This window comes from Histoplasma capsulatum, assembly GCF_000150115.1.
Source record: "Histoplasma capsulatum G186AR genomic scaffold supercont2.15, whole genome shotgun sequence".
NCBI lineage: Eukaryota > Fungi > Ascomycota > Eurotiomycetes > Onygenales > Ajellomycetaceae > Histoplasma > Histoplasma capsulatum.
This window is the reverse complement of record NW_025544815.1, coordinates 346,784-373,191: the sequence shown is the minus strand read 5'-3', so window position 1 is coordinate 373,191 and position 26,408 is coordinate 346,784. Positions and strand designations below refer to the sequence as shown.

Genomic DNA, 26,408 nt, shown 5'->3' with positions numbered 1-26,408 from the left:
GATTAGTCACTCAACCGTCTTGCAGACTAAATTTTTCCGCCACTTCATGACTGCTACTTACTGCCTTTGCGACATTCCTACCAATAATGAACACTAACAGTTGGAATGTCCATTGCCCTGCATACAAGAATGTCTATTAGACTAGGCTCTCTTTTAGACTTTGCACAGGCTCGATATGTCATCCATCTTTCTGACGGAAAACGACTAGTCCTTTTCCGTTTGCCATCGATTGAGCCTTCATCCACATCCGTGCCCAGGACCAACGAAACACAAGATGGGTGGTCATACTATGCCATGGAAGCAGAGTGCCCTCATGCTGGGGGACCCATGGAAGAATCCCATGTCGATATTGAAGATTCCGCCTATGTGGTCTCTTGCCCCTGGCATGCATACGACTTCAACGTGGAGACTGGAGAGTCCAGTGTTGGGATTAAAACCTGCACGTTTCCCATTGATATAAAAGATCAGGTTGTTTATTTGCAATATAACGTAAAGGATGGCGGGGTAGGTGATGTGGTGCTGAGCAAGGTGGAACCTGTCAGCGAGAAGGTCATGTTAAAAAATCGTGAAAAGCGCGTGAAACGAAAGAAGAAGCAACCAGCGTCGCCGGTGTCTACAAGTACCAATGATGTTATTTCTCATACGACCTCTGAGGATATGGAAGAAGAGGAGGGGGAGGGGGAGGGGCTGGATGCCTACAGCATCCCTCGTTATCTAGACGAACACGCTACATTTTGTGATTGGGCTGTCCACATCCTGAATACAGCCAACCCTGAACACAAAATCGAACTAACAACACATTTTTTCTCTCTTTTCGCTCAGAAAGAGACCTCTCCCACCTCGATGGCCCTGGGGCGGGGAACCGTGACTCCCCCAGACCAACCTCCCCGCCCAGAGAGCTTATCAGAGGTCAACCCCTGGGAAGCCCCCAAGCCTGGCAGAGGCGGGAACCTAAAAAGCCGAATCACCATGTTACATGCCCTCGCCAACATTGAGCTCTGGGCAATCGATCTCGCCATCGACATATGCGTACGATTCTCCACGTTCCGAACAAACACGGAATCAAAACGGGAACTTCCCCGCACTTTCTTCCACGACTTCCTTAAAGTCGCCGCAGATGAGGCAAAACACTTCTCGCTCCTGCGCACGCGCTTGGAGCAACTAGGCTCACGCTTCGGCGCTCTCCCCGTTCATCACGGCCTCTGGCTCTCTGCCACGGAAACCGCGCATGATATCCGCGCCCGCATCAGCATTATCGCGCTCGTGCACGAAGCCAGGGGCTTGGACGTCAATCCTATGACGATCCAGAAATTCCGTAATGCGGGTGACATGGAGAGCGTGGCGACGTTAGAGATTATCCATAACGATGAAATCACGCATGTTACGACCGGGCATAGGTGGTTGACTTGGATTTGTGAGCAAGAAGGGGCGGATGCGGTGCAAGTGTTTAGAGAGAATGTGAAGAAACATTTCAAGGGTGCACTTAAGGGGCCGTTTAATGAAGAGGATAGGGCCAAGGCTGGCATGGACAGGAGGTGGTATGGGGAAAGGGATAATAGTGGTAGTCCTACAGTGGCGGTGATGGCTTCCTAGGAACAACGCATGGGATGAGACAAACCAAGATGTGAGATTGGGTCAATGAGAAATGAAAGCCTTCATTTTAAACTATTTACCATGACTTCACCCACATAATCCCAAAGTCGGTAGAGCAAGTTCGCATCATCAGAACATGATATCCGCCTGTTGGCAACAACATTAACACACTGGCTACAATCAACAGGAGGCAACAGGCGCTATCACCGCCCACACAAGATCTCCCATGCAAAAAATTGTTGGCTTGAAAAAATGGAAAGAAACAACAAAACCAAAACCAAAAGGACCATGAAACTACCCCTTCATCGCCGCAGGCCACGGTGGCTCCTGCTGAAAGTTCAAATTCGACCTGGCTGACCAGTCCTAGTTGGTCTGTTTCCCTAGAAAACCTCGAGCTACCTATTCAAATCCCGTTGAAGAGGGACATCGTCCGAATTATACAAATGCACAAGTATCCCATGGACTTGCCACCGGAACATACATATATCAGCGTACATAGCTTAAACACCTATATTCGCGACGCATTGAAATAGACGATGAATGCGCAAGTAGCACCCTCCATGTCCCTGACTCAACGGGGGGGGGAAGCAGATATTCTTCTGCAAATCTTGAAAAGCAATCGGAGTCTTCACTAACGACAAAACCAACATACAATGGGTGGGCACCATTAGTACAGCTCCGCCATTCACATTCCGGTCAAACCTCCTTCCCACAGAACTTCGAAAGAAAATAAAAATGACAGATGTGCGAAATCTTCTCAAGCACACGAGGCAGCGGGAATTGTTATGCGTCCGTCAAATGCTTGGACAACGGCAAATAGCTCAACGATCCGCGCATTGGCAAATCCTCGAATCACTTTCTCGATGCAGCATGGGTATTATGAGGGGAAGGGGCTTACTGAGCCGATCCCGCAAGTTGGCTCGGTGGGCAAGTGGATGGATATCCTCCGTTTCTGCGCTGGCGAAGAATTACCCGCTCAGCCGTGAATTCCCAAAACAATTACATCCTCATCAAGTAGAGATAGATCATGCTTGACGTTGTGCAAACATGTACTTTGCACATGCGGTATACATTGCCTCTCTCTCTCTCTCTCTCTATATATATATATATATAACTCAGGGATAACAGAGAGAGAGAGCGTGTGAAATGCACGCCTTCAACTCATGAACTCATATGGCCGATGGTAAGATCTAGAAGAACAGCAATGAATGATCTAGGGCCAACGGAAGAGAGCAAGAACCGAAGCAGTTAATCTAAGCGGGTTTATAGAAAACGACAGAAACAGCTTAAACTCCCCCCCAACTGTTCAATTAAGTGAGCGGGTCTCGTACGCAGCCACGTAGTATTTATATAAAAGAAAAGGGTATTTATTATACCAAAGTGCGATCATGGAAATCGAAAATCCACCAAAAGAGCTCCCAAGAGCCAAAAAAAAAAAATACCCCGACCCAACGTCACCTTCATGATTCCGCCTCGTATTATGATTATAATTATGATTATTATTACTAAATTATTTAATTCTATCCCCCAATCCGTCCATTTCCAACGCCCCTGGTCGACGCAGCAGTTCTATAAACTTCGCAATCCTCCGCTTTACTCATTCCTCTAGCATCAACTTTCGTCACCGGAGACTTCTATCGGCTCGTTACTCGCAAAATAACATCACTAGCTGTCAGCTGCTGACAACGCACGAATACCACTTCCAGCAAAATGCGCTTCGTCCTGCGAGTCATAACCCTCACCGTCCTCGTCGTCGAAATACCGATCTGTCCATCGAGAGGAGTCTGCATGGGAAGTCTTTGATTGAGAAGAGGACATTCGGCTGACAGACATGGGCGGCTGGTGTGGGTCGATAGAATTAGTGATGTCCGTCTTGGCATCTGGTAATATGCGGTTTGGGGTAGCTGGGGACAACAGGGCCCGCAGTGCGTCCATGGTCTCTGATGACTCAGGTGGGTGTTGGTTCTCGGGCTTTGGTTGCTGGATAGTTAGCGTTGATGATTTGCCCGGCGGATCAACTTGGCCAATGACCTCTTTGCCGGATTCAGAGGGGCTGCGGCTTGTAGGCATAGCACGCTCAGCACCGCTCTCAAACTCGTCTGCCGTCTTTGCCGCGGTTGTGTTTGCAAAGTGAGTGTCGACGAGGTGTTTGACGACGGGCCAGCCATACGCGTTTGCAAACATACGACGCACTATAATGTTGTTGTGTGCGTCGGGCTCAAGGCGTACAAGAACTTTGCGCCAGGATAAGTCGCGATGATAGGCGCGAGCGATTTTCTCCTCGACTTTCATGCCACTGGTTGTACCAAGGACCGAATCGGAAGTCGTTTGGATTAGTGAGCTATTAGACTGGTTATCTATACTTTTCGCCGTCTCGGTAGGTGAAGGAAGGCTACTGGTGCTAGAAGTTGGAAAAAAGCTGCGATTCTTTTTTGGGGGCGGCGGGGGTATATCCGATGGGTGGTATACGCGATCATGGAAGATAGTCCTGGCACGGGTTGAAGGGTCCAGGATGTACTCTGTTGAAGGTAGAGGCGGTTTGAGGACATCGCCCGCCGCTTCTAGAATTGTTGTCTTTGGCGGGGCGTGGTGGCCATCCTCCGGATGAAAAGAATCGCCTCTGGCTGGTTCGGCGCGTGGAGAGCGGGAGCGACCGTCCGTCCATGGGGTTTCGGCCAACTCATTGTTACCGACTGTCTGGCTCCGCCTATAGATTTTTGAGCTTTTGCTTTGATTGTGGCCTTTTCCCTGTGGTCTGAACAAGGAAAGGAAACCGGCGAATGGATTCGGATAAGAGCGTGGAGCCAATTTAACGGGTTGCGTATCACCCGGTGGTTCAGTGTTACGAGCAACAGTCAAAAACTGGGACTGTTTGGGAAGTTCTGGACTGGTTTCGAAACTTCCACTTGGTCCCTCTGGGCTCTCAGCCGGTGGCTCTGGGATTTCGCCTTCCTCTCTCTTAGTTGAAGGGATCAACTTTCCATTTTTAACCTTATCGTCCTCGTTGTCGTCATTGGCAGAATTTGTAGGTTCAGAGTTTGTAGGGCGTTTAGTTGAGCGAATTGAATTTGTATTAACGTTAGCTCCCGTAATCTCGGCCCAACCCCACTCGGCCATGGTTCCGACCCAGCCGCTTTCTCGTCTAGCCTTCTCAACTCGATCTAGGCCTCTCCAATCTAGGAAAAGGAGGCAAGAGGTTCGTAATGGGACAATTCCGTCATTTACAACATTGGAGTATACGGTACGATTTCGAAATTTCTTGAGAACTTGGTGAGCAGGGCCGCTCGGAAGAATCCTGAGAAGTGGTTTTGATTTGGGATCCGCATGATGGGTAGCGGTAGGAGAATCATTTCCCAATCCTCCTATCATCGCACCCCATCCACTTCGCATTTTTGTCGGGGCAGTCCATGACAGACCAAGGTCTTGACCGGTGCGACCAACGAGTCCAAAATCTAAAGCGAAACGAACGTAGATCGGGTTTTCATTGCTGAGACCAAGAAATGGGGATGCAAGAGCAACGAAATTGATAGGCTTGATGCAGTCAAAAAATTCAGGAGAATGTTTTTGTATATAAGCAATGGCATACGTTTGGACGAGGCCGCCAAGAGAGTGTCCTATAAAACTGATACTCGTTATCTGGTAACCGTAATCGTTTTTCTTCGGCTCGTGCCGATATATTGTACTTCCAGAATGAGATGCACGGCCACTCGAGCCTGTGGAATCTTTGTTGCCAGCAAATGCCCGAAATTTGCTGCGGGATTCTTTGAGAGGAAGATATGGCTGATCCGGATAAGTCATGAGAAGGACATATTTCGCTAGCCTTTTCCCCAGATACTGAATACCCCTTTCGGTGCGAACTACATTTCCGGGGAATCCGCGTACAATAACATGCTCGTCATCGTCGTCATCTTCTTCTGAAGCAGTATGTTGTCTATCTACCGAGGGTGTATCGGAAGCATCCTGGGTAGATACAGCTGGCTGTGAAGGCTGTGAATTCTTTGCCTTCTTTCGCTCGTTCCGCGCATCTTCCCGAGCTTTCCTTGAAGCAGCATCTATACTCTCCTTAAGATATAACATATCGGCCCCTATGTTACTATGTAGTCCATGCGTTAGGACGACGAAATGAACTTTTCTCCGTTTTTTTCGGTTTTCTGCTTCCCCAGCCGAGTTTGCATCGGAAACTTTCTGAGATTCCGTAGCAATCTCCGTCTGTTCCATTTCCAAGTTTCGAAGGTCCTCCTTCTCACTCCAGGATGGGAATCGCGGTGTACTCCATAGGCTTGCTGTATCATCAATAACTAGTTTGACTGCCGTGGAGTATACCCCTTTCATGGGGCCTGGGGGATTTTTATGTTTGCTCTTTGAGTTGCGTCTGGCAAGCTCGCGAACATGACCCGGAACAGGCAAGCTCGTTGAGTTTCCAATTCCAAGTTCCAAGGACTTCAGGTCTCTCCCAACGAGGACCTCGAAGTTTACAGCCGCTGTAGTTGAAAATATCACCTGCGATGCGATTTCGATTATCCAAGTAATGCTCTGTTGATCTGCTGCGGAGGTCGACGACTGGACGTCCTCTGGCACTGGGATCACTGAGTCGAAAGCCCCGCCCGCTTTCAGGTTTGGTTCGAATTGCGGGAGCCCGCGGGTTTCATGATCCTCGTATTTCCGGTTTGGGTCAAAAGATGCAGGGTAGCAGGAAGTATATAGAGTGTAAGGGCCGTGCAAATACGCGGCGCGCAGCGGTATCGCAGAGGTATTTCTAACCTTGACGAAGAGCTCCGTAGGTGTGGGGAGGATGCGATCTGCAGAAGGGGTATACGTGAGCGTAAACCTGATTGTTCCGAATCAGCATGAAACTTTGTGGTTTTTTTTTTTTTTTTTTTTTTTTTTTTTTTTTTTTATTGAAAGGTTCAGGCAAAATTATACCGGACCACTTCCCCAACACGGACACTGCCAACCTGATGCACTAGCAGCATCTCCGCTGCTCGTTCGTATTCCGCTGGCTCAACGTCCCAGCCAGTCAGTGTACTGAAAGATGGGTGGTAGGAGAAAGGAGCCCGCAAGCCGTTATCTGGTATCTGCGCCAGCCGATAAAGACGCGGCGTAACAAGCATGGAGAGCTTTGCGAACCTCACAGATCGCTCTAACGATAACGGCTGGGCCGGGGTGCATTTATCGGGCCGTGCATTAGAGCACCTTGGAGTTGGCCAAAGGTTGGTTGTGAGATAAGCGCAGTCGCTCTGAACATCGTCTACCAGAAACAGGAGCTATGAAAACAGCGACAGCAGCAGCATGCAGCCATTCCACGTACTTTCTTTCTCCCGTCAGCACAGCAAGTGGGGGATGGAAAATGCAGAACGAGCAGGTGAGGATGCGGATGAAGATCGTTTCAAGATTTCATGTGACATACAGGCTGTGTCACCGGGTTACGCTCGGATCTCGTAACGGTAAATTACCATCTCCGGCTGTAACCAATGACGTCATTCCCGTCTCCCGTTACAGACCCTTCTCCGCCGTTTCTCCGCCCTTACAAACGGTCTTCCGCTCTCCGCTCTCCGCCCACTGCTTCTTCCGCTGAAGTTGCTGCCCACTAAGAAACCGGTCCCGGCCTCCGGACCGTATTTCAATACCTATGGTTTCCCCTGCTAAGTCTCCCTGGGATAGCTGCTGCCCTATTGTTCTCGGCAAGTTGATATAAGGGCCGCGCATTGGATATACGTACTGCACACCATACTCCATGGGCATCGAGCATGACCTTTGTTTCTAGTAGATAGAAGTTCCAGGCTTATGCTCATATCATCTATGTATATATATAAATATATAATATAATATAATATAAAACCAGATCTAAGACTAATAATAATTCCCGCGTATATGGAGGACACATCGCGTATAAAAGCTCTATAAGTAGCCCAACTGCATTCCCGATAAAACCAACAATCCCCCAGCATATTCTAGTTAATATATCTCCTCTCGCTGTTGTCATCAACTCCTTTCCCTTCAGGCACAACTAACCTCACAGCCTCTCTCTCCCCCTTCCTCACCTCCACCCACCCACCATCCTCCACTACCAGTATCATCCCATCAATGCAAATCCGCCTCCACCTTTCCTCCGTTTCCCCTTCACAGAACTCGATCCTAACAGCCTCAACCTCCTCATACCCTACCACATCGCGCATGTCAACCACATGCCGACCCTCATCATACGCTAGCTGCATAACCTCCATAACAGCCTCCGACTTCAGCGGCCCAAAATGCACAAACCACAACCTCCCATCCAACGGCCTGGACGCAGGCGATATCATAAAGCCTTTTTCCAGCGCCGAGCAGAGCGTGACAAGTACATACATATGCTCACTCCGCTCCAGCAGTCGTGTCCGTAGCATGTCCCCCCCAGTCACCGCATCTGTAGTTTTCGTCGTGACGCTGATCCTGCCCCTATAAACATGCGGGCTACTCCCGTCAGCGGGAAACAGCAACCCCTTCGCCGCCATCTGGAACCGCTCCCGCCCAAAACGGCGGTATTCAGGCGTATCGCTATCTGCCACGAGCGACGCATGCATCCCCCAACTAAGCACAACAGCACCATAAATCTCGGGGCCACCGCCACCACCCCCGCCCTCGCTACCACCACCGCGACCATCAGACACGAAAACAGGCTCCCGCCCCCTTCCCCCACCCGTCACATACTCCGCGCCCCTCGAAGTCCGCGCCGCAAACATCGGCAACCGCTTCGCCACCCCGCTCACCAACCCCCGCAAGCCCATCGTCGCATCCCGCCCCGACACAATCCCCGCAGAATGCGCCGTTGCATTGCCTGTCCCCATCGGCACCAGCGCCACAACAGGAGACACAAAGTCGTCCGCAGCCCTAACGGCCGTCAGGCCCTGTATGAGCTCAACCAGCCCGCCATCGCCAGCCAGGAGAATGATGGTCTGCGCGATCCCGCGCTGGGCGCGCGGGCGGAAGATGGTTTGCGTGAGGTGGGTGATTGTGTCGGCGGAGGAGGTGATGTGGGTGCAGTAGTCCTGGTATTCGTGGAGGTGGAGGGTAGTGAGGAGGGGTTTGAGCAGGGTGGTGTAGAAGAGGGTGGCTTGGTGGGTGCCGGAGAGGGTGGAGATGATGATATGGAGGCTGTTGCGGTCGGCGGGGTTGGTGGAGGAGGAAGCCGATAGCTTGGCGGGGTAAAGATGGGACTGCGGACTGCCGATGAACTCGCGGAGTGATGCGGGGCATTCCCCCGCCGCCTCGAACCGTTTCAGCACATATGGATACTCAGGCTGCTTCTGCTTATCTGGTAGTCCGGCTGGGGGAGGAGGGTCTGAGGCTTCCAGCCAGATATACGACGTGAGCCTCGAGTCTTCAGGACAAGGAACGACCGCGACGATGCGGTCCTCTTGAATGACTGCTTGTATCTTGCCAGAGCCATGCTTCTCCTGGCCCGTTGGTATGTATGCTAGGCTATTCGTAGACGTGTTGTGGGAAACATGCTCGATGTCCACGAGACCCTGAGAGAGTATTGACATTGTTAGTTCGAAGGAACTTAGCTTGACCGAGAGCGTTTGAGGTTCAAAGCCTCATGCAAGACAAGGAAGCTTAATGGTATACATTTATTTACATCCTAGAAAAAATAGTTGACAGTAGGCAATATAACCTCATTTATAATCCCATAATCCAATCCTACAGTATACGAACAACCTGGCGGTTCACGAGACATATTCTAACCACAAGAGAGAAGAGGGGAATATAAAGAATATAAACATAAAAACGAATAATATAAATCCATTTTATTTGTGAAGCCTAGTTCTAGTTTACGGGTAACTATTGCTATTTATTAGAAGAAAGATACAGAAACAGCCGCCCATGCAAATCCATTTCGCACCACCCAGCCACCGAAATCTTCATCCAGCCCCTCCACTTGCTTTATTTTCTTCTCTTTAACTCCCTCCCATAGTTATATGACCAATGGAAATATATGATACACATAAAACGATTAACAATGAGAAGTAAAAGTCACCCAACACCTGATATTGTGACACATCCTTTTCCCCCCTCGCTCGCTCGTTCACTCACCCACTGTCCGCAACAGCAGTCTCCTGCTCCTCATCCTTGAAATACTTCGCCGCCGCAAGCTTATCGCTCAAATTGACCGCAATAAATGACTTGGGAAGTTTCACCCTATAACGTGCATTTATCGCATCCAGTTAGTTAAACCCGAATACGAGATAAACATTGCTGTCAAAACCCTCCCACTTCCCCTGCCCTTTTACCACAAAAAAATAAACAACCGAAAAATCAAAGAAAAATAAAATTACTCACGTATCAAACTTCGCCTTCAACGTCTCAATAACTTCCTTCCAATCCTGATGCGCCGTCAAGCTTCTTCGCGGCGCACACCCAATCGCATGCCTTGAATCCAACTGCACGTCTAGCGGATCGAACGTGTGGCACCCAGGGCTAATAGAGATGCGAATGGAATATGAAAACATCGCCGACTCACTATCCTGCGCTTCGTACAACTCGAAGCAGATTTGGGAGAGGTAATCCAACTCGGGGATGGCGCGGCGTGCGATCTTAGTCTGAATGCCTCCTTCCAGAATACAATTCAGAAGAGTGTAAATGTGTGATTCTTTAGTAAAGTAGAAGAACGATTTGGCGTCCGGGGATGCTTGGACTTCTTCTAGATCCATAACTATCTCCCGTAGCAAGGGGAGAGAGGTCAATAAGCCGATTTCGAGCTTCTCATCATCATCAATTCCGTATTCTTGCGGGGTTACGAAATCGAAAAGCACCTTCGCGAGTTTGTAGAGTTGGCGCAGCCTTGAGAGCCTCTTGTCGATTTTGGTCTTCGTCTGGGCGCAGCCGGGATATAGTTTGAAATAAGAGTCATACCAATCTTCCAACGGCCCAATAGGTTGCATTAACGATAAGTCCAGAAGGGATCTTCTTTTAAGCCCGAGACGCTGAGCGAAAGTGTTGGAATTGTGATGTTTGTCGTCACCTTTATCACCTCCTCCATGAAAATCACCGCCGTTGCTGTTGCTCCGATCGTTCAATTGCTGCTGTTGAGATCCCTGTGGCTTATTGCTACCCGATTCAACACTCTCCAGACTGGGAGGGTTCGGTTTATCATTCGGAGAGCCCTGGCTCGAATATTTGGAGCCATCTCCCTTAAGCATGCTATCAGGGGGCACGAATACCCACTCCAGGAACTGACGGTTATGCAGCGCGTCGAACTTCATACTATCGTACAGTTCGGACAATTTGCTAGGGTCAACTTTCTCGGTATCACAAAACTCCGCAAATAGTTTCTCCCATCTTTCTTTGAACAGTTGGGGATCTTCTCCAGCACACCAACGTCCTTGAATGGAAGCAAGGGTTGGTGTGTCTTGATTACCATTTTTGCTTTGGCCATCAGAGCCGTTTCCGGAGGTGGAGCTTAGCTCACTCTCAAGCCTTGAGAAATTGTACCTCATGACTTTTCTATGGAACTTCATGAGTTCAACCACAGTTGACAGAACAATTGAGGGTTCAGGAAAATTATCCTTTGGCCATGCAAACTGAGGCGGGGCGGAGTTTCCCTCCCTTAAAAGTAGCTTGAGCTTCTTCTTGACTTTGTCCATTACATCCTTTGCAGCATTCGAATCATCAAGTAGATCCTTTCTCACTTGGATGAAATCTTCAGGCAAGTTCTTCTGGTCAAGGAACGCGGAGGCAAATATTTGTGCTAGAAATTTGTTGTTTTCAAGGTCAGAAGAGCTTTCTACATGTAAATAAAAGACCGATAGTTCTACGAAACTTACCACTTGTGCTGACTCTCCTCTCTGAACTGGTAAATATCCGGACATCATTCAACGCCTCCTTATTCATAAGCTTCAAGTCATCCCTCATATTGAGTCCCACATCCTGCGACTGGTACCGCGCAGCATGTGTAGGTTCACCGCCCCATTTAATCACTAATTGAAGCTTATCTAAAACCAAATCATTCTCCACGGCCGAAAAACGGGAGAAAGTCGGACCAGACAGAGAATTACTTCTACTCTGGGAGAGCGAAAATTGGTGGTCCTCGTTTGCTCCTCCGGCGCCCGTCCTCTCTTCAAAAAGTTTACCTCCGGCAGGGTTTTCAGAGACAGGGCTCAAGGGGTTAATAGAAGGGCCTCTATTCCGCATCTCATCAGGATTTCGGCGTCTGAACATCGGCTTGATCTGGACTTTCGTTCCCGGCCACCCTCCCTTATGATGAAGTGATGCTTGAAGGAGTTTAAGCTTTTCAACATCCTCGATACCTTGCTCCATAGCAATAACAACCGCGTGCAAAACACTGCGTAAGGCCAATTCCCCCTTTATTACAACTTCTTCTTGATGTCCCTTCAGAAGGTCAATAAATGGTTGCGTATGGAAAGTAAATTTGAATTTCTGCTTTGGGGTCCGATCGGCATGGCGGATTACAGCGACCATCCCTTTTAACTTCCACGAATGCTTCGATGCCGGGGGCGGAGCGACAATGGGCTCCGTCGGAGAGGGCTGAGTTGAAGAGATGCCATCTGTTGATTTCAAAGTATGCTGCCTGTCGAGCTTGGTGGAAAAACCCTTGGAATGCGGTATCGAGTCAGTTGCATCAGAAAAGTGTGTCGGCAAGGAGCTTGGCGCGGGAGTCGTCTCTGCAGAAACACCCTGCTGGGGTTTTTGATTGTAATATTGACCCTGCGTTCTCAAGAGGGATTTGAGTGTCTGTCGGTGGGAACCGCTAATGTTTTTGCGCGGAGAGAGCGTCTCGTGTTGGGGGCCTTCCAAGTGTTCGATCTTCCCTTCCCTGCGCAGCTTCTGGCTGATAAACATCTCGCGCAGGATTTTCGCACATTTGTCATAATAATCATTATTATCTTTGACAAAACTCCAGCCGTTGACGTCGATCACATAAGACTTGTCGCCAACACGAAGCATATCAAAGCCACATATTCTTTGCCCAAAGCCGTTGGATATCTTGGTTGCCGTAGCAGCCTCTTCCTTACTCAGTTTGGTAATGTATCTCAATTCTTTGCCATGCGTGTTCCGACGGACAAGGCCGTCAACCACGGGGGATTTGCGGGTCTCTGCGTGGCAAAAATCAGGTCCTACCGTGTACGCCTTGACATCCTCAGCATTATCAACTCTCAAAAACTGCTCGTAAAGGTAACTTCCATCCTTCTCAAGAACCGATCTTGGGATATTAAGGTTCGGATCGTATTCGGAGCTCTTATTACCGATTTTGCGAAAAAGCCGGCGGCCGCCACCACCATATTGTTGGTCTTTGGAAAAATAAATGTGGATATTGTGATCCTCCCCGCTGACTGGTTTTTCGACAAATGGCTTTCTAAAAACCTTGCCATCGACGATGAGGGATTCTCCGTCTTCGGACATGCACACAGACTGTGTTCTGGGAGTACCGCCACCAGTTCCGTCGTCGGGTCCCTCCAACTTTACTCCAGTGAGTTCATATACGTGCTTCGCGAGTTTTGGGCATTCGAGTCTGGGACCGCCATCTCTGTTAACCTCCATCCTTTTCGGGGTTCGGACACCCATATGGTCGAGGATACGAAGGCAAAGACGTCGATCCCATAGGACTTTTTGCATGGGAAGGTCATTGATGCAAAAGGGCTTCCTCAGCTTGGCGTATGCAATTGCTTTGTCTAGAGGGAATCCATCGGAGAAAAATGCAATTAAAAAGTCACTATATAACATATCATTAGTAACTGCTGCATTGAGTATTGCGATATACCGTTACACGAAATGGAGGGGTTCCTACCACACTGGCCAATTCTCCACATCTATAAATAACCAATATTAGTATGTATATCTTTTGATTTATTTAGATATTCTTGCAAGAAGAGACAGGAGGAGAGAGCTAGTAGAAACGTACCCTCATCAAGAATGACCTTATCGCCAAACACAATAACCTCAAATTCGCCCTTTGACTGCAATCTGGTAAGGATATTCTGACTAGGTTTGCTGCGAGCCTTGACGTCCAGGGCACACACCCCGATCTTCCCGATAAACGGAACCTTGGCTATTGCGGAGTTTGTATTTGGTCAGTTTGATATATTCTCGCAAACCATATCATGAAAAAAGAAAAATGGATTTTATTTTCTCGTGTAACTTACGATCAACTTCGCTCGCACTGCTTGCTCCCGTGCTCCCGCTCAGCCTTCTTGGCGCTCGACTGGATGATCTTGCAGGGCGGCTCACCCAGTTTGTGGTAGGACGACCATCAGTTCCTGCATCGCTACGGGGTACATGAGAGGATGATTGGGTGGGAGATACTGTTGCTGTTAGAGGCGATGCGTATCCTAGATGGAGGGAACAATTGAATACAGGGGATGCACACCTACTGCTCCCGCCCCAGGCGAGGAGGCCATAGTAGGAGAAGTTGTAAAATCTCCAGTACCTGCTGGCGTTTCCATGTTCATGCTCAAACCCAGGAAGCCAGAGGAATTCCTCGCAGCGGAGCCCTCCATGCCGCTTTTGATGGAACCGTTAACGCTGGAAGTGCCAGTGCTTGGGACACGGTCACCAGTGACGGAGTAGATGGTGGAAGCCAGAGAGTTTAGGGAGGAGAAGGATACGCGGTGGGAGTCTCTGTGAGGATCTCTCTCTGGAAGACAGGTCTGACTTGGTCGAGAGCGAATGGCGGAGGGCATTCCAGAGCTTGACGCGGTTTGAGCATTAGTGGTGGCAGATACAGGCATAACAGCATTATTAGCAGAGCTTCCGGCCGCCATGCTGCGATCGGAAGAGAAGCTCCCCGGTGACCGTGATTGACCGGGCGACTGGCTGGCTTGTTTGGGTGCAGGAGCAGCCGCAGAACCTGAGGGAGAAGCCGCAGCCGGTCTCTGCACCTGATGTGGCTGCTGGGCTTGTGTATCTGCGCCTGCGTCTGTGTCTGAGAGGGTTGATGTAGGTGCTGGTGGTGGCATTGGCGATGGTAGTGTTGTTGCTGTTGCCGGTCCTCCTGCGGTGTCTTGTCTCTGTTGCGGGCGGCAGCTCTCGGGAGCTGGTTTGTCTGTTCCCTCCGTAGTATCCGTCTCAGTGTCCGTCTCCAGAGGTGTGGCTTTCACCGTGTCCGTTGTATCCGCGGCCATGTGGGCATATATTTATATAAAAACAGGAATATATACAACCAAATATCAGTGCGTAAGGCAGGTAGTAACTTGAGCCACCTGGCAATCCAGCGGGATGGACTAGTCTAGTTGCTGTGAGTTATTGTGAGCAACCACTGCTGGCTCCGGATTCCAGCCCCATTGCGTATTCGTTGGCCGTACGTGGATCTATGCGGTTTGCTGGTTCCTGTCCTGGAAGTTGTTGTCGTTGCTGCTGTCGATGTTGTGCTGGTTGACGTATTTACAGACGGTGATGATGCCAATGATGAAGTATAAAAGCCTCCGCCAAGATGGGTTCAATGGCAAATTCTGCGGAATCAGGGGGGGGGACAGCAAGTGTATCGGGTAGATAATATGCCAAACTAGTAGTGGAAACGGGAGACGGCGAGAGAGGGACTATCCACATGCGCCTGCTGTTCGCTTTCTGGTCAATCAATCAAATATTGATGCTGTTGTGCGCGTCGTCTCGCCGCCTCTAGAAACTCGCAAAATGTTTCTTGGGGCGTTCCTTGTTAGGCCCAAAAGGGTAAAAACCGACAGCCAGCAGAAGAAAAAATTAGCTAAAGCAACACACCCTCAAGGCGAAAAGAAAAAGAAATCCTGGAAAAAGCAAAACACTCGTCTGCTCGATTTCTCTTGGCTGGAAAGGGCTGGTGGTTTTTTTTCTGAAGCCAAGAGAAAAATATTCCAACCTCCAATTTGTCCCATCGTCGCATGCCAACCCACCCGACCATGAGCATCTAATCTGAGTTCTCAATCACTTCATCGCAGAGACACACCATGCCGTCAATTGACAGCGATGCCTTCGGGTTCCCTGTTGCGAAGAGACAGAAGGTTGCCCCAGGCCAGCTTGTGTCTCAAGATGCTGCTCACCCTCCGAGCTCTCGGATATTCTCCCCCTTCAGAGTGCGTCTAGGTTATTTTTATTCCTCTTGAGCCGTCCCGTTTGTGCAAAAGGCTGACCTCTGCAACTAACAATCCGTATTGGAAACATGCAAAAAGACTCTAGGACTTGTATCCCCAACTACAGTGCCATTCACCTCCGTCCCGCTGGGCAAAACTACGTTCCAAATCACTACATCCGTAGGCAGATCCCTACAGACGTATGACCTCCGCCGTGGCCTCAGCCTCGTCTTCCTCACACGCCCTCAAACCCCCGCGGCTATAACGGCGATATGCGCCTGGAAAGATAAAGTGCTGGCTGCCTGGGGTAGTGGATCGCTGGCCAACGAATCCGCACAAGGTGTCTGGGTTTTCAAGCGCGGGAAGAAGATCGGAGAGTTGCCATTCCCCGCCTCACCAACAGCCACTGCGGGAGCAATAGGAGCAACCGAGCCGATTGAGCAGTTACTCGTGTTTGGCTCGTGGATTGTCGGATGCGGTTGCAGAACCATACGCGTGTGGAAATCTACGACCTTCGAGCATTACACCACACTCATCCCTCCCAGCCAACGAAAGACATTGTCATCAGCAGCAGCATCATCAGTGACGTCTGGTGGCACCACTCGAGTCCTGACAGGCCGGATATGTAATATGCCAACATACCTCAACAAGATCTTCGCGGGCCGCCAGGATGGTAGCATTGATATCTGGAACCTCTCAACGGGGAAACTTGTCTACACCATCCTCCCCACAACACCAGATGCAGGCGCCGTTACTGCCATGCAGCCCACGCCCGCCCTCTCCCTGATCGCAACCGCCTACAGCAGCGGAGCCCTGACCATCCACAACGTCAGAACGGACCAGGTTGTCCTAAACCTCCGCTCCCCCACTTCCACTTCTTCCACTTCTTCTACCACTCCCTTCTCTCCAATAACCTGCATCTCCTTCCGCACTGACGAACTGGGCGCTGGCCACGACGGGCGCAAAGCAGGCGTCATGGCCACTGCCAGCGCTGACAGTGGCGACATCACCATGTGGGACCTGAACAACGGCGGCAAGATCACCGGCGTCCTGCGCGACGCACACGAGTCCTCTTCTTCATCATCCTCGTCTGAAGAGCCCGGCGTTAGCAAAATCGAGTTTCTACACGGCCAACCCGTCCTAATATCCACAGGCACAGATAACGCCCTGCGTTCCTGGATCTTCGACGAGACCCCTTTCTCCCCTGTCCCTCGCCCCCTGCACTCGCGCAGCGGCCACTCGGCACCCATCACAACCCTCCGCTTCCTCCCGGCCTCCTCTGACGATTCCGACTCCGTCGGTAAATGGATCCTCAGCGCGAGCAAAGACCGCAGCCTATGGGGCCTGAGTCTGCGAAAGGATTCGCAGAGTACGGAGCTGTCGCAGGGCCATGTGAAGTTAAAGAAGAAGAAGAGGGGGTTTGCGGGAGCGCGGACGGAGGACTTCAAGACTCCTGAAATTACCTGTATGGCATGCTCGTTGAATAGGGACGGGGGCATGGGGACCGCTGCTGGCGCTGCTGGTGCAAACGGGCCGGTATGGGCTAATGTGAAGGGCGGCACTGCGGAGGCGACCAACTTAACTGGGTGGGAGAGTGTTGTTACAGGCCATCGGGGCGATAAATTTGCGAGGACGTGGTTTTGGGGGAGGAAGAAAGCTGGGCGATGGGCTTTTGGGACGCACGATGGAACGGAGGTTAAGGTTCGTTATTTTGTTTTTCGTTGCTTCTTCCGGTTCCCGTTTGTCCATCTCTGCAAATTCAATGACGGCTTGAAAATTTTATGGACCATTATTTATCTCTAACTTTTCTTCAGAGCGTCGCGGTTTCGCCGTGTGGCACCTTTGCACTAGTCGGATCTGCTGGTGGTTCCATTGATATGTACAATCTCCAATCTGGCATGCATCGACAGTCATTCCCTGCGCGGGTAACCCCCACCCAAGCAAGAAAGTTAAAGATGATGCAATTGGATGAGATGAGCGATCTAGCGACCGGGTCCAGTGGCAAAAGAAGCTTCCAAATGGGCGAAGGAAAACATACCAGTGCCGTTTCTGGGCTGATGGTTGACGCATTGAATACGACGGTTATAAGCTGCGGGCTTGATGGGAAAGTGAAGGTTCGGCCCCGGCCATGTTATACTATATATACCCAACCCAACCCAACCGTAAACACAAGATCTCTAACGCGTATACCTAGTTCTGGCAATTCCTCACAGGCCAACTGCTCCACGAGCTAGATTGGCACCCCATGTGCTCCATCACGGGTCTCCGCGCCAATACCTCCAGCGACCTCATCGCGCTAAGCTGCGACGACCTCTCCATCCGCGTTATCGACATCGAGACGCGCAAACTCGTGCGCGAGCTCTGGGGCGCCATGGGCCAGATCAACGATTTCTGCATCTCCAACGACGGCCGCTGGATCATTGCCGCGTCCATGGACTCCGTGATTCGCGTCTGGGACCTGCCGACAGGCCATCTCATCGACGCGTTCCGGCTGGCGAATACATGCACTGCGCTCGCGATGTCGGCGACGGGCGAGTTCCTGGCGACGGCGCATGCGGATGGAGTCGGGGTTAATATCTGGAACAACCGGAGCTTGTTCACGCATGTGCCGACGAAACATATTGAGGAGGATGCTATAGTGGAGGTCAGTGCGCCGACGGCGTCTGGGGAGGGTGGGGCGGCTGTCTTGGAAGCGGCATTTGAGGAGGATGCGGGGGAGGGCGGCCGTGGTGAGGACTGCCCTTTGTTGCCGACGGAGCAGCTGAGTGGTGATATGATGACGTTGAGTATTACGCCGAAGAGCAGGTGGCAGACACTCTTGCATCTAGATATTATCAAGGTAAGAAGAATGCCCCACTCTTATTTTTAATACATCAAAAGAAGAGAAATGGGAAGAGAATGAGAAGAGAATGAGAGAAAAAAAAACACCCACTACGATTGGAACTGTTGGAGAGACTAAAAATAAAAAAAATCTACAGGAAAGAAACAAGCCCAAAGAACCGCCCAAGGTCCCGCAGAAAGCGCCATTCTTCCTCCCTTCAACCCTCTCAAAGCCTGACTCCGACTCCTCCACGCAACTTGTCTCCGCACCAGCAGCAGCAGCAGCAGAAGGCAGCTTAGGAACCAAGAAGACCACGCCGGCCGAACGATCCCGGATCGCCAAGCTCCAACTCGCCAATGACCCCAGCATGCAACCCTCAACTTTCACCGCCCTCCTCCACTCATGCTCCTCCGACAGCAACAACGGTAACAGCAGTGACAGCAGTAACAGCAACCACTACGCGCCATTCATCGAGTACCTCAAATCCCTGCCGCCCGCCAAAGCCGATCTAGAAATCCGCTCTCTCGACCCGGGCCTGCTCAACGGGCGCAAGCAGGGCATGAACGAGCTGGTGGCGTTCGTGGAGGCGCTGACCGCACAGCTGAGGACGAGGAGGGACTTTGAGCTTGTGAATGCGTGGATGGCTGTGTTCTTGAGGGTGCATGGGGATGTTGCTGTTGAAGGGGAGAGTGTTGGTGCTGGTGCTGGTTTTCGGGATGGGGGTGGGGACGACAACGAGGCAGAGACTACGCGGGCAGCGCTGCGGGAGGCGTTGGCGCGGTGGAAGGTTGAGCAGGAGCGGGAGGGGAGGAGGTTGGCGGAGCTAGTAGGGTATTGTAGGGGGGTTGTGGGGTTTTTGAGGTCTGCGAGATAGGAAAGGGAGCGAATTGTACGTTGTACGGAACAGTACACACAGGTCTGTAGATGCGCAGGCAGGTGGATTTTTCAACAATTATCAATTATCTATCTAGACATGCATTTATATACTCCGTACTGAGCAGATGTATACAAAAAGATAAATAAATAAATAAATAAAATGGAGGTTACATGGATTTAATTACCGACAAGCCAGGAGTCTCTTAAAATAAACGCATCCCTTGCTTGTTTGCACGCCGTCGCTGAAGCCAAGGGTCGCCACCTGTTCTAGCCCGCAGCGAGCAGCCCGCAGGAGCTACGCTGGAAATTGCAGCGCTGGAAATTGCTTTTTCTGGATTATCAAGAACGGGGTATTGCGGAGGAGCACAGAGTAGATAGGTAGACATCGACAGAGTGTATGCTCCGGGCTGCCAATGGCGCCTGTGTCTTCTGTGGATGCTGCTGTGGACTCATACTTAGCTATTCTATTTGCCTCTTCTACCTACCTATCCTATCCTATCCTATGTACCTGGTTATTATGGTTATTAGCAGGAGATCCCGCCGTGATCCTGACTCAGCCGATGGCGGCTCTTGGCGCTGCGCCGACATCTCATCTCGCTTTCCGGACTGGGACAATACACTCAGCTCACAATCTCAGCAACTGACATCCACACACACGCTCTCTCTCAAATATCTCTCAAATATCTCTGGCTCAAATATCTCTCTCTCTCTCATATATCTCCTTCCCTCGCCATACGCTGCTGTACTGCTCATCTTCGCCCTTGCATCGACAACCCCGAATTAGCCTGGTATCTACATGCGCCCTCGGTCCTCCTCCACACCTCTCTCCCATGCATCCAAGCCGATATCCGCTGCTAGTTAGGCATAGCTAACCGGTTACCGATCCATCTGCATTCCTCCGGCGGGTCTCTGAACTAGCAAAAAGCGGATCATCGCATACTATTCTTATATAGACGGCCTGGACCACCTCTCTTACCCCAAAACCACGCCACAAAACCGGTCCAGATAGAAAAAAGAAAGAAAAAAAGAAGCAAGGAAAGAAAGAAAAAGAAACCCCCCCGAAAAAGAAAACCCAAAATCCAAAACACCACCAGAAAAAAGCCATGCACTGGTTCGTCGTTGTCATAATAATCGTCCTCCTTCTTCTCCTCGCCTACCTCGCCTGGATAGCCTTCACCCACTTCCGCGCCCGCCGCTCCGGCCTCCCGCCACCCCCCCTAAAATCCTACATTCCCTTCTCGTCCGCCTTCCACTCCTCCTCCTCGTCGTCGTCCCAATACCTCAGAGACAGCAGCTACCCCACCCCGCGCGCCGGCGGCATCGGCGACTGGTTCAAGGATAAATGGGACGCCGTGCGCAACCGGCGCACCGCGCGGGGCGCGTATGAGTCGCCATTGGACTCGGGCGCGGGCGCGGGTGGCCACCGTGGCTTTGGCAGTGGCGGCGCTGGCGGCGCTGGCGGCGGTGCATATGCGCACGATGAGATCTGGGATTCGCGCGTCGGGGAGGGCGGGTATGGGGGTGCTGGCGCGGGCTATTATGAGGAGCAGGAGGAGCTGGGGCTGACGAGGCATGTGGACGGAAGCGGGCCGTATGAGTTGGGCGGGCGGATGGAGGCGGGCACCGTGCCCAAGGCTGGGCCGACGGCCAGCACGGTAACGGTCGATTTACACGGAGGAGAGTCAGAGCCAGGACCCGCAGAGGCGGAGAGGGGTCGGAGTCGCAGTAGGGAGCCCGCGTATGGAAGCCAGGCTGATGGCGCTACGCTCCGCGAGAATCCGTTTACGGATCAGGCTGAGCCGAGCAGTTTGAGAGATGCTAGCCCGCGGCCGGAGGTTGGGGGGCCGACTACTAAAACTACTTCTACTACTGGGGCTGATACCGCCGAGGCTACACGGGGAAGATCGCCGGATAGAAAAAGCGGGTTTATAGAGAGGTTATGAGCGTTATGATTTATTGTTTTCTTTTTCTTTTTCTTTTTTTCCGATCCTTTTTTTATTTTCATGTTTATGTCTTTTGTCTTTTTTTATCACAGCAATGTATGTTTTTTTTCTTTTGGTTCTTTTAGTTATGCTAGGGCTTGAGCAGCTGTTTTTTTCTTGTATTATTGAATTGTCGCTTTGATTAACTATTCGTATATCTAACTATACTTATATTGTTTATTTTCAGGACTCTGAGCCAGCTATCATCAATTAGTGAGGTGAGATTTCGTGAGATTCGATTCATAGTTAGTGAATCATACTGTCTCTATTTTAAGAGTCAATTAGTTCGCGTTAGTAACCTGTCAGATACAGATTGGCAATATCAAGCTAATGACCCAGAAAAAGAAAGAAAGAAAGTCATGAAATTGCTCGCAGAAACGGTGCGCTAATTGTGTGCCTCGGAGCCATGGCGTTCTTCTACGATTAACTCAAGGAATTTCTCATTTTCAGAATTGTCATCTACCTGTGCACAGACACATACATACGCAACGCATACAATGGCAACCAAATTCAATCAACCTGTCGGAGAATATCATAGATGTTCGTCGCACGTTTCGCGGTAGTTGGTGCTTTCTCGGGGACCGCACCCTTGCTCGCCCTCCTCTTCTTCTGCTTCCCTTCCCTACTACTCGGCAATTTGGACGCGCCGATCCATCCCTCTCCCGCTCCAGCCGTAGACGCATTATTGAGCTGTCCACGATCACCCTGGTTGCGAGAAGACGCACCCAACAGGTCAGGTCCTTCAGCCAGGCTTCCACCCAGCTCTGGCCCCCCCTCTCCCTCCCCTTCTTCCTTGAGAAGCAAAACCAACCCCTCGACCACCCTGCGCGGCCCCTCCCCGCCCTCATCCCCCCCAATCCCACAAGTGCGCTGGGGACAATCGCGCAACCGCGGCAGATCTCTCAACAGCCCCGTCGCTTCAGATATCAACGCAGTCAACCCCCCGCCCAGCATTGGTTCAGGCGCCTCTCCACTCGCAGCAAGGACATCCTTCAGCATGCGCAACGAGTACAGCACTGCCTTCCTCTGCGCGTGGAGGTGGATGTCGTCCCACTCCAGCTTCTCCCCACAATACCCGCGTTCCAAGAACCTGCGCAGATGTCCTACGCTCGGTCTCTCGTCGGGTGCCATGCGCGCGAGGATATCGTAGAGCGCAAACGCCCTCCATAGAGCAGTGGGGTCGCGTGCACTCCCGCCACAAACGCCATTGCCATCATCATCATCATCACCACCACCACCACCGTCGTCGTTATAAACAGCCGAGACAAACAGATTAACCTGCTGCAGAAAAGCTTCAAGTCTTTCCTCCACCTCCCTGCGTTCCAGGAGAGTTAAGGGGACAGGCGCTATCCGCTGCCCCTTGCGCATATGCTCAATCACAGCCCCCTTCCGCGGCCCCTGGGCACCACCCGCAGCGTACCTCTGGTTCAAGAGTGAGTAGGCGATCAGCCGGAATTCGCTTCCCTGCGTCCACACCGTGCGTCGGTCATGGCGCTCAATCAAGTCATGGAGATAGAAATTTGCCGCCTCCCCAGGCACGGCGAACGCCGGTAATTCATATTGAGCATACAGCTCCGAGAGGCGCGGGTCCGCAATTGCAGTGAGAGGGTTGGAAATCCACGCACAGGAATCCGCGGCCGCATGGCCATCGAGATCATACTCCTTCATAAACGCGATGTAATTGGCGCTTTTCTCAACGATGCCCACGCTGCCCTTGGCGCGCTGGATGATGGTTGGAAACGATGCGTGCGAATCTCTGTTCAGCTCGTAGGCCAGGCGCTGGAAACTGGGCACGCCCAGTTTCTTGGCGACTGTCGCTGGGCGTACTTGCATTGCCCGTATGCTGAAAATACTTGCAATACCCGGCAGCCCGGCGCCGGCCAGCTTGTAATTCGGCAGGGGGTCACCCGTCTCAATTGAATCGATGAATATCACTGAGCCTTCGGCGCCAAGGTCATGCACGAGCAGATCGGAGTCGCCCGTGAGAACCGCACAGCCCGTTTCCCTCGCCGCGATTGCACAGTACGGATCAGCTTCCCCCGGAACAACCTGTGTCCTCCCCGCAAATATACTCGGACCAGCACCACCGCCAATTCCATAATCCCCACATGCCGCAATGACGTTCTGCAATTCCGGAGCACCGGCGGTGCATCTCACAACCTCCTCGGGGCTCCATCGGTATTTCAGATCCTCAATGACGGTCGGAACCACGAACGCGGTCTCCGGCATCGGCTTGAAACGCCAATGTAACGGGCATCGGCCGAATATTTTACGCGGATGGATCTCCATGGGCTCTTTGCGGATGCTGGATACTTTGAAACCTTCGACCGTGTCGCGACATATCTGCTGGCGGCTCTGTCTGCTTCCCTCCATCCGCTCGAGGCGAACGCGCCGTTTAGAAGGCGGTAGTGCGCCGTCGAAATATATCATCTCTCTAACATAAAACAAAGGGGGGACGGGAGCATTAGCGAATAGGGAGCTAGTTCGTTCCGGGGGGGAGAAAGAAGAAGAAACAAGAGTGCAAAGCAAGGACAAATAATCAAATGTCCATAAAATAAACAAATTCGGCCCTGCAACAACTACTAATGAACAGCCGTAAGAATGAGGGGGGAAAAAAAGAAAAAAAACAGGACATACATACATCCTCACCCCCAGAGCCACCAAACAGAGCAGAAACTGCATGACGGCAATGCTAACTTCGTCCGCAGACGGCTGCGCATCCACGATATTACACCGCTCGTCGCTCCATGAGAGCAACCGGTTGTAGATATGGAATACCAGCGCGGGCCCGTCTATCACCACGCTGCTGACGGTTTTCGCGCCCTGGCCATGGCTCTCTGCTGTGCTTTGCAGCCAGACGGCTTGTCCGTGCGGAAGGGTGTACTGTGTCAGGTATCGGATCCCCATCTGCACTGCAGCTCATGGGGTGGGTGGGTGGGTGAGATTCTTTGGCTGTGACGGGTTGGTGGGGATGCGGGGGAGGGCGGGGGCCCCCGGGGCGTGAGGACAACGGGGATATGCTTTTGATTTTGCAACTGGTGCCCCATGCGGACGATTTCCGTGCGTATGTATCATGGAACCTTGCAGATATCGGGGGTGTAATTGGTGACTGCTGTAGTTCGGGATAGGCCATTGAAAGTTGGTGAAGAAAAGGGAGGACAAAATAGTTTTCTTATCTTATCTCCACGTGATTCGGCTTGGTTCCAGCCATGTTTCCGTTCTAGAAGGCAGAGAGAACAACTTCCATAAACATTCGTTGAATTGGACTTTCTTTCTATTCACTCTAGTCATACATACATACATATGGCAAAACTCAACAATCCCAACTGCGAGCTGCAGACTCGAACCAGGCGCGGCCATACCAGACTCAGCCAGCATATATATCCCGTCTAAATGGGTCGGAACCCCGGCAAAAAACAATCCCTCAGGGGCCCTGAACATAGAATCGTTGTTACACCTGAGGCACGAAGTGGTGCGTGCTGACCTCCAACAACATATCGACACAAGAGGCCAGGCTCCTAAGAAAAGGGTAAACAACTGCTCTTACAAGGGGATACGGAAGTGGCGGCAACTGGCGAACGAGTGCCGGGTATCCGCGCCACCACCGGCATTACCATGTGTGTGTGGATCCTGTCACGCCACGCAACCGGACCAGGTGCTGTTTCTTTACCGGAGATAACAAGGACGGGCAGCCATATCGCATGATGTTATGTATGTTTGTATGGCGGGGAAATCAGCAAAACAGAGAAAAAAAAAACAAGTTTCGCAGTCCACGTAGGGCTCAGGACATCCATCGTTCGCCCTTCTGCTGATTTGAGGCAGTTTTGCCCCTTTGTCTTTTTAAAAACACACACAAATCGCTGGCCAGTCGGCCCTGCACCAACCTCATAGAGGAGTTGGAAAGGTAAATTCTGAATTCCTCTGCCCAAGACATCTGAGATATGCCCAGTCTCCCACAGCGCGGATACTTTGTAGAAGGGGAGTCGTGAGGCATGGTACTCATTTCTCAGGGGCATCAGGAAGCCGCTCAATAACATATTTCGCCCGCGCGACGCTCATAATCGGCACACCAGGGATTTTCCTACACAGAAGTAAAAGATGCAAGATAAAACGTCAGAACAGTCCATCTCAAGTAGGAATTTTTCGTAAAAAGTACCCCCACCAAAAAAAAAAAGAAAGAAAGAAAGAAAGAAAGAAAGAAACTCACCGAATCCTCCGCTTCAAATCCCTATCATTCGTCGCCACGATGTAAACCCGGTGCTTAATGACGCGATCAACCAGACAATCGTCCGCATACGTGCCCTTATGGTCACACTTCAGCCTCTCGAAGCGCGGATCCTTCGCGATGCGCAGCGCGATGCGGTACTTGGGGCCCAGCTTCTCCAACTCCGCCAGCACGCAGTCCGTCACGAGGGGGATGCATTTGGCGTACAGGCAGTCCATCATCGTCGGGATGACGTCGAGCTTGTGCTGCACCGTGTGCGAGAGGAAGTTTGTGTCGACGAGGATGGAGTAGGGGGGCGTGAGGGCCGTGTTGTATTGGAAGAAGAGGGCGGAGGAGACTTGGGGGCTGTATTTGGGTTTTTGTGTTAGCGGGCCGTTCGGGCAGTGGATGGATGGATGGATGGATGGATGGATGGTTGTTACATTTCGCGGACGAGGTCGTCTTTCTTCTTCTTCTCGTCCGTTCCCTTCTGCGGGGCCTTTGCCTGGTTCTGCTTTCTACGGGGTTTGGGATAAAGAAGTTAGTTAGCTCCAATCCGCGAGCGGCACATTTTCTTTTTGCCCCAGGACCGAAGATAACCTTGGTGAGGAGGAATGACTGAGATGAAAAAATTAACAAAATAAATAACATACAATCGGCTATCACGGCTACCAATCACTCTTTTCATCTATATTATCTCATTCAACCCGTTAACAACAACTTGATTTTCATTCTGCCGTTAGTAACAGACCAAACAAACACCTGAAGCAACGCACCTGAGCGAACTTGCGCGTTCGCTTCTGGATACCCATGGCCGTCTGGTTTCCTGTGGAAGCGGAAGAGCGAATAGGCGGGGGACAGATTAAAGCAGCCCTTGTTGAGCAGAATCGAGATTG

General features: G+C 51.2%; 9 protein-coding genes across 9 annotated transcripts; 4 read left to right on the top strand and 5 right to left on the bottom strand.

The window, feature by feature from the left end:
* Nucleotides 1–129: 129 nt before the first annotated feature.
* Nucleotides 130–1,667, top strand: HCBG_08355 (Rieske domain-containing protein; the record flags this gene model as incomplete). Its single annotated transcript, XM_045435404.1, has 1 exon — nucleotides 130–1,667. The coding sequence occupies one exon, from the start codon at nucleotides 130–132 to the stop codon at nucleotides 1,591–1,593; it is 1,464 nt and encodes a 487-aa protein (XP_045283896.1).
* Nucleotides 1,668–2,328: 661 nt separating this feature from the next.
* On the top strand, nucleotides 2,329–2,628 carry HCBG_08354 (uncharacterized protein; the record flags this gene model as incomplete). The annotated part of the gene is made up of 1 exon (XM_045435403.1): nucleotides 2,329–2,628. The coding sequence occupies one exon, from the start codon at nucleotides 2,329–2,331 to the stop codon at nucleotides 2,626–2,628; it is 300 nt and encodes a 99-aa protein (XP_045283895.1).
* Nucleotides 2,629–3,258: 630 nt separating this feature from the next.
* Nucleotides 3,259–7,329, bottom strand: HCBG_08353 (uncharacterized protein; the record flags this gene model as incomplete). Its single annotated transcript, XM_045435402.1, has 3 exons — nucleotides 3,259–6,421; nucleotides 6,517–6,841; nucleotides 7,095–7,329. 3 exons carry the CDS (start codon nucleotides 7,327–7,329, stop codon nucleotides 3,259–3,261), a joined length of 3,723 nt encoding a protein of 1,240 aa, XP_045283894.1.
* Nucleotides 7,330–7,544: 215 nt separating this feature from the next.
* HCBG_08352 (uncharacterized protein) lies at nucleotides 7,545–9,116 on the bottom strand (the record flags this gene model as incomplete). The annotated part of the gene is made up of 1 exon (XM_045435401.1): nucleotides 7,545–9,116. The coding sequence occupies one exon, from the start codon at nucleotides 9,114–9,116 to the stop codon at nucleotides 7,545–7,547; it is 1,572 nt and encodes a 523-aa protein (XP_045283893.1).
* A 543-nt stretch (nucleotides 9,117–9,659) lies between these two features.
* On the bottom strand, nucleotides 9,660–14,708 carry HCBG_08351 (inositol pyrophosphate synthase; the record flags this gene model as incomplete). The annotated part of the gene is made up of 7 exons (XM_045435400.1): nucleotides 9,660–9,768; nucleotides 9,910–11,317; nucleotides 11,394–13,300; nucleotides 13,376–13,397; nucleotides 13,490–13,636; nucleotides 13,731–13,889; nucleotides 13,955–14,708. 7 exons carry the CDS (start codon nucleotides 14,706–14,708, stop codon nucleotides 9,660–9,662), a joined length of 4,506 nt encoding a protein of 1,501 aa, XP_045283892.1.
* Nucleotides 14,709–15,506: 798 nt separating this feature from the next.
* Nucleotides 15,507–19,324, top strand: HCBG_08350 (U3 small nucleolar RNA-associated protein; the record flags this gene model as incomplete). Its single annotated transcript, XM_045435399.1, has 5 exons — nucleotides 15,507–15,632; nucleotides 15,729–17,330; nucleotides 17,444–17,743; nucleotides 17,824–18,468; nucleotides 18,608–19,324. 5 exons carry the CDS (start codon nucleotides 15,507–15,509, stop codon nucleotides 19,322–19,324), a joined length of 3,390 nt encoding a protein of 1,129 aa, XP_045283891.1.
* A 1,105-nt stretch (nucleotides 19,325–20,429) lies between these two features.
* HCBG_08349 (uncharacterized protein) lies at nucleotides 20,430–21,488 on the top strand (the record flags this gene model as incomplete). The annotated part of the gene is made up of 1 exon (XM_045435398.1): nucleotides 20,430–21,488. One exon carries the CDS (start codon nucleotides 20,430–20,432, stop codon nucleotides 21,267–21,269), a length of 840 nt encoding a protein of 279 aa, XP_045283890.1.
* Nucleotides 21,489–21,818: 330 nt separating this feature from the next.
* Nucleotides 21,819–24,215, bottom strand: HCBG_08348 (uncharacterized protein; the record flags this gene model as incomplete). The annotated part of the gene is made up of 2 exons (XM_045435397.1): nucleotides 21,819–23,742; nucleotides 23,950–24,215. The coding sequence occupies 2 exons, from the start codon at nucleotides 24,213–24,215 to the stop codon at nucleotides 21,819–21,821; spliced, it is 2,190 nt and encodes a 729-aa protein (XP_045283889.1).
* Nucleotides 24,216–25,051: 836 nt separating this feature from the next.
* On the bottom strand, nucleotides 25,052–26,367 carry HCBG_08347 (DUF652 domain-containing protein; the record flags this gene model as incomplete). Its single annotated transcript, XM_045435396.1, has 5 exons — nucleotides 25,052–25,389; nucleotides 25,516–25,878; nucleotides 25,956–26,030; nucleotides 26,166–26,200; nucleotides 26,289–26,367. The coding sequence occupies 5 exons, from the start codon at nucleotides 26,322–26,324 to the stop codon at nucleotides 25,308–25,310; spliced, it is 591 nt and encodes a 196-aa protein (XP_045283888.1).
* Nucleotides 26,368–26,408: the final 41 nt, after the last annotated feature.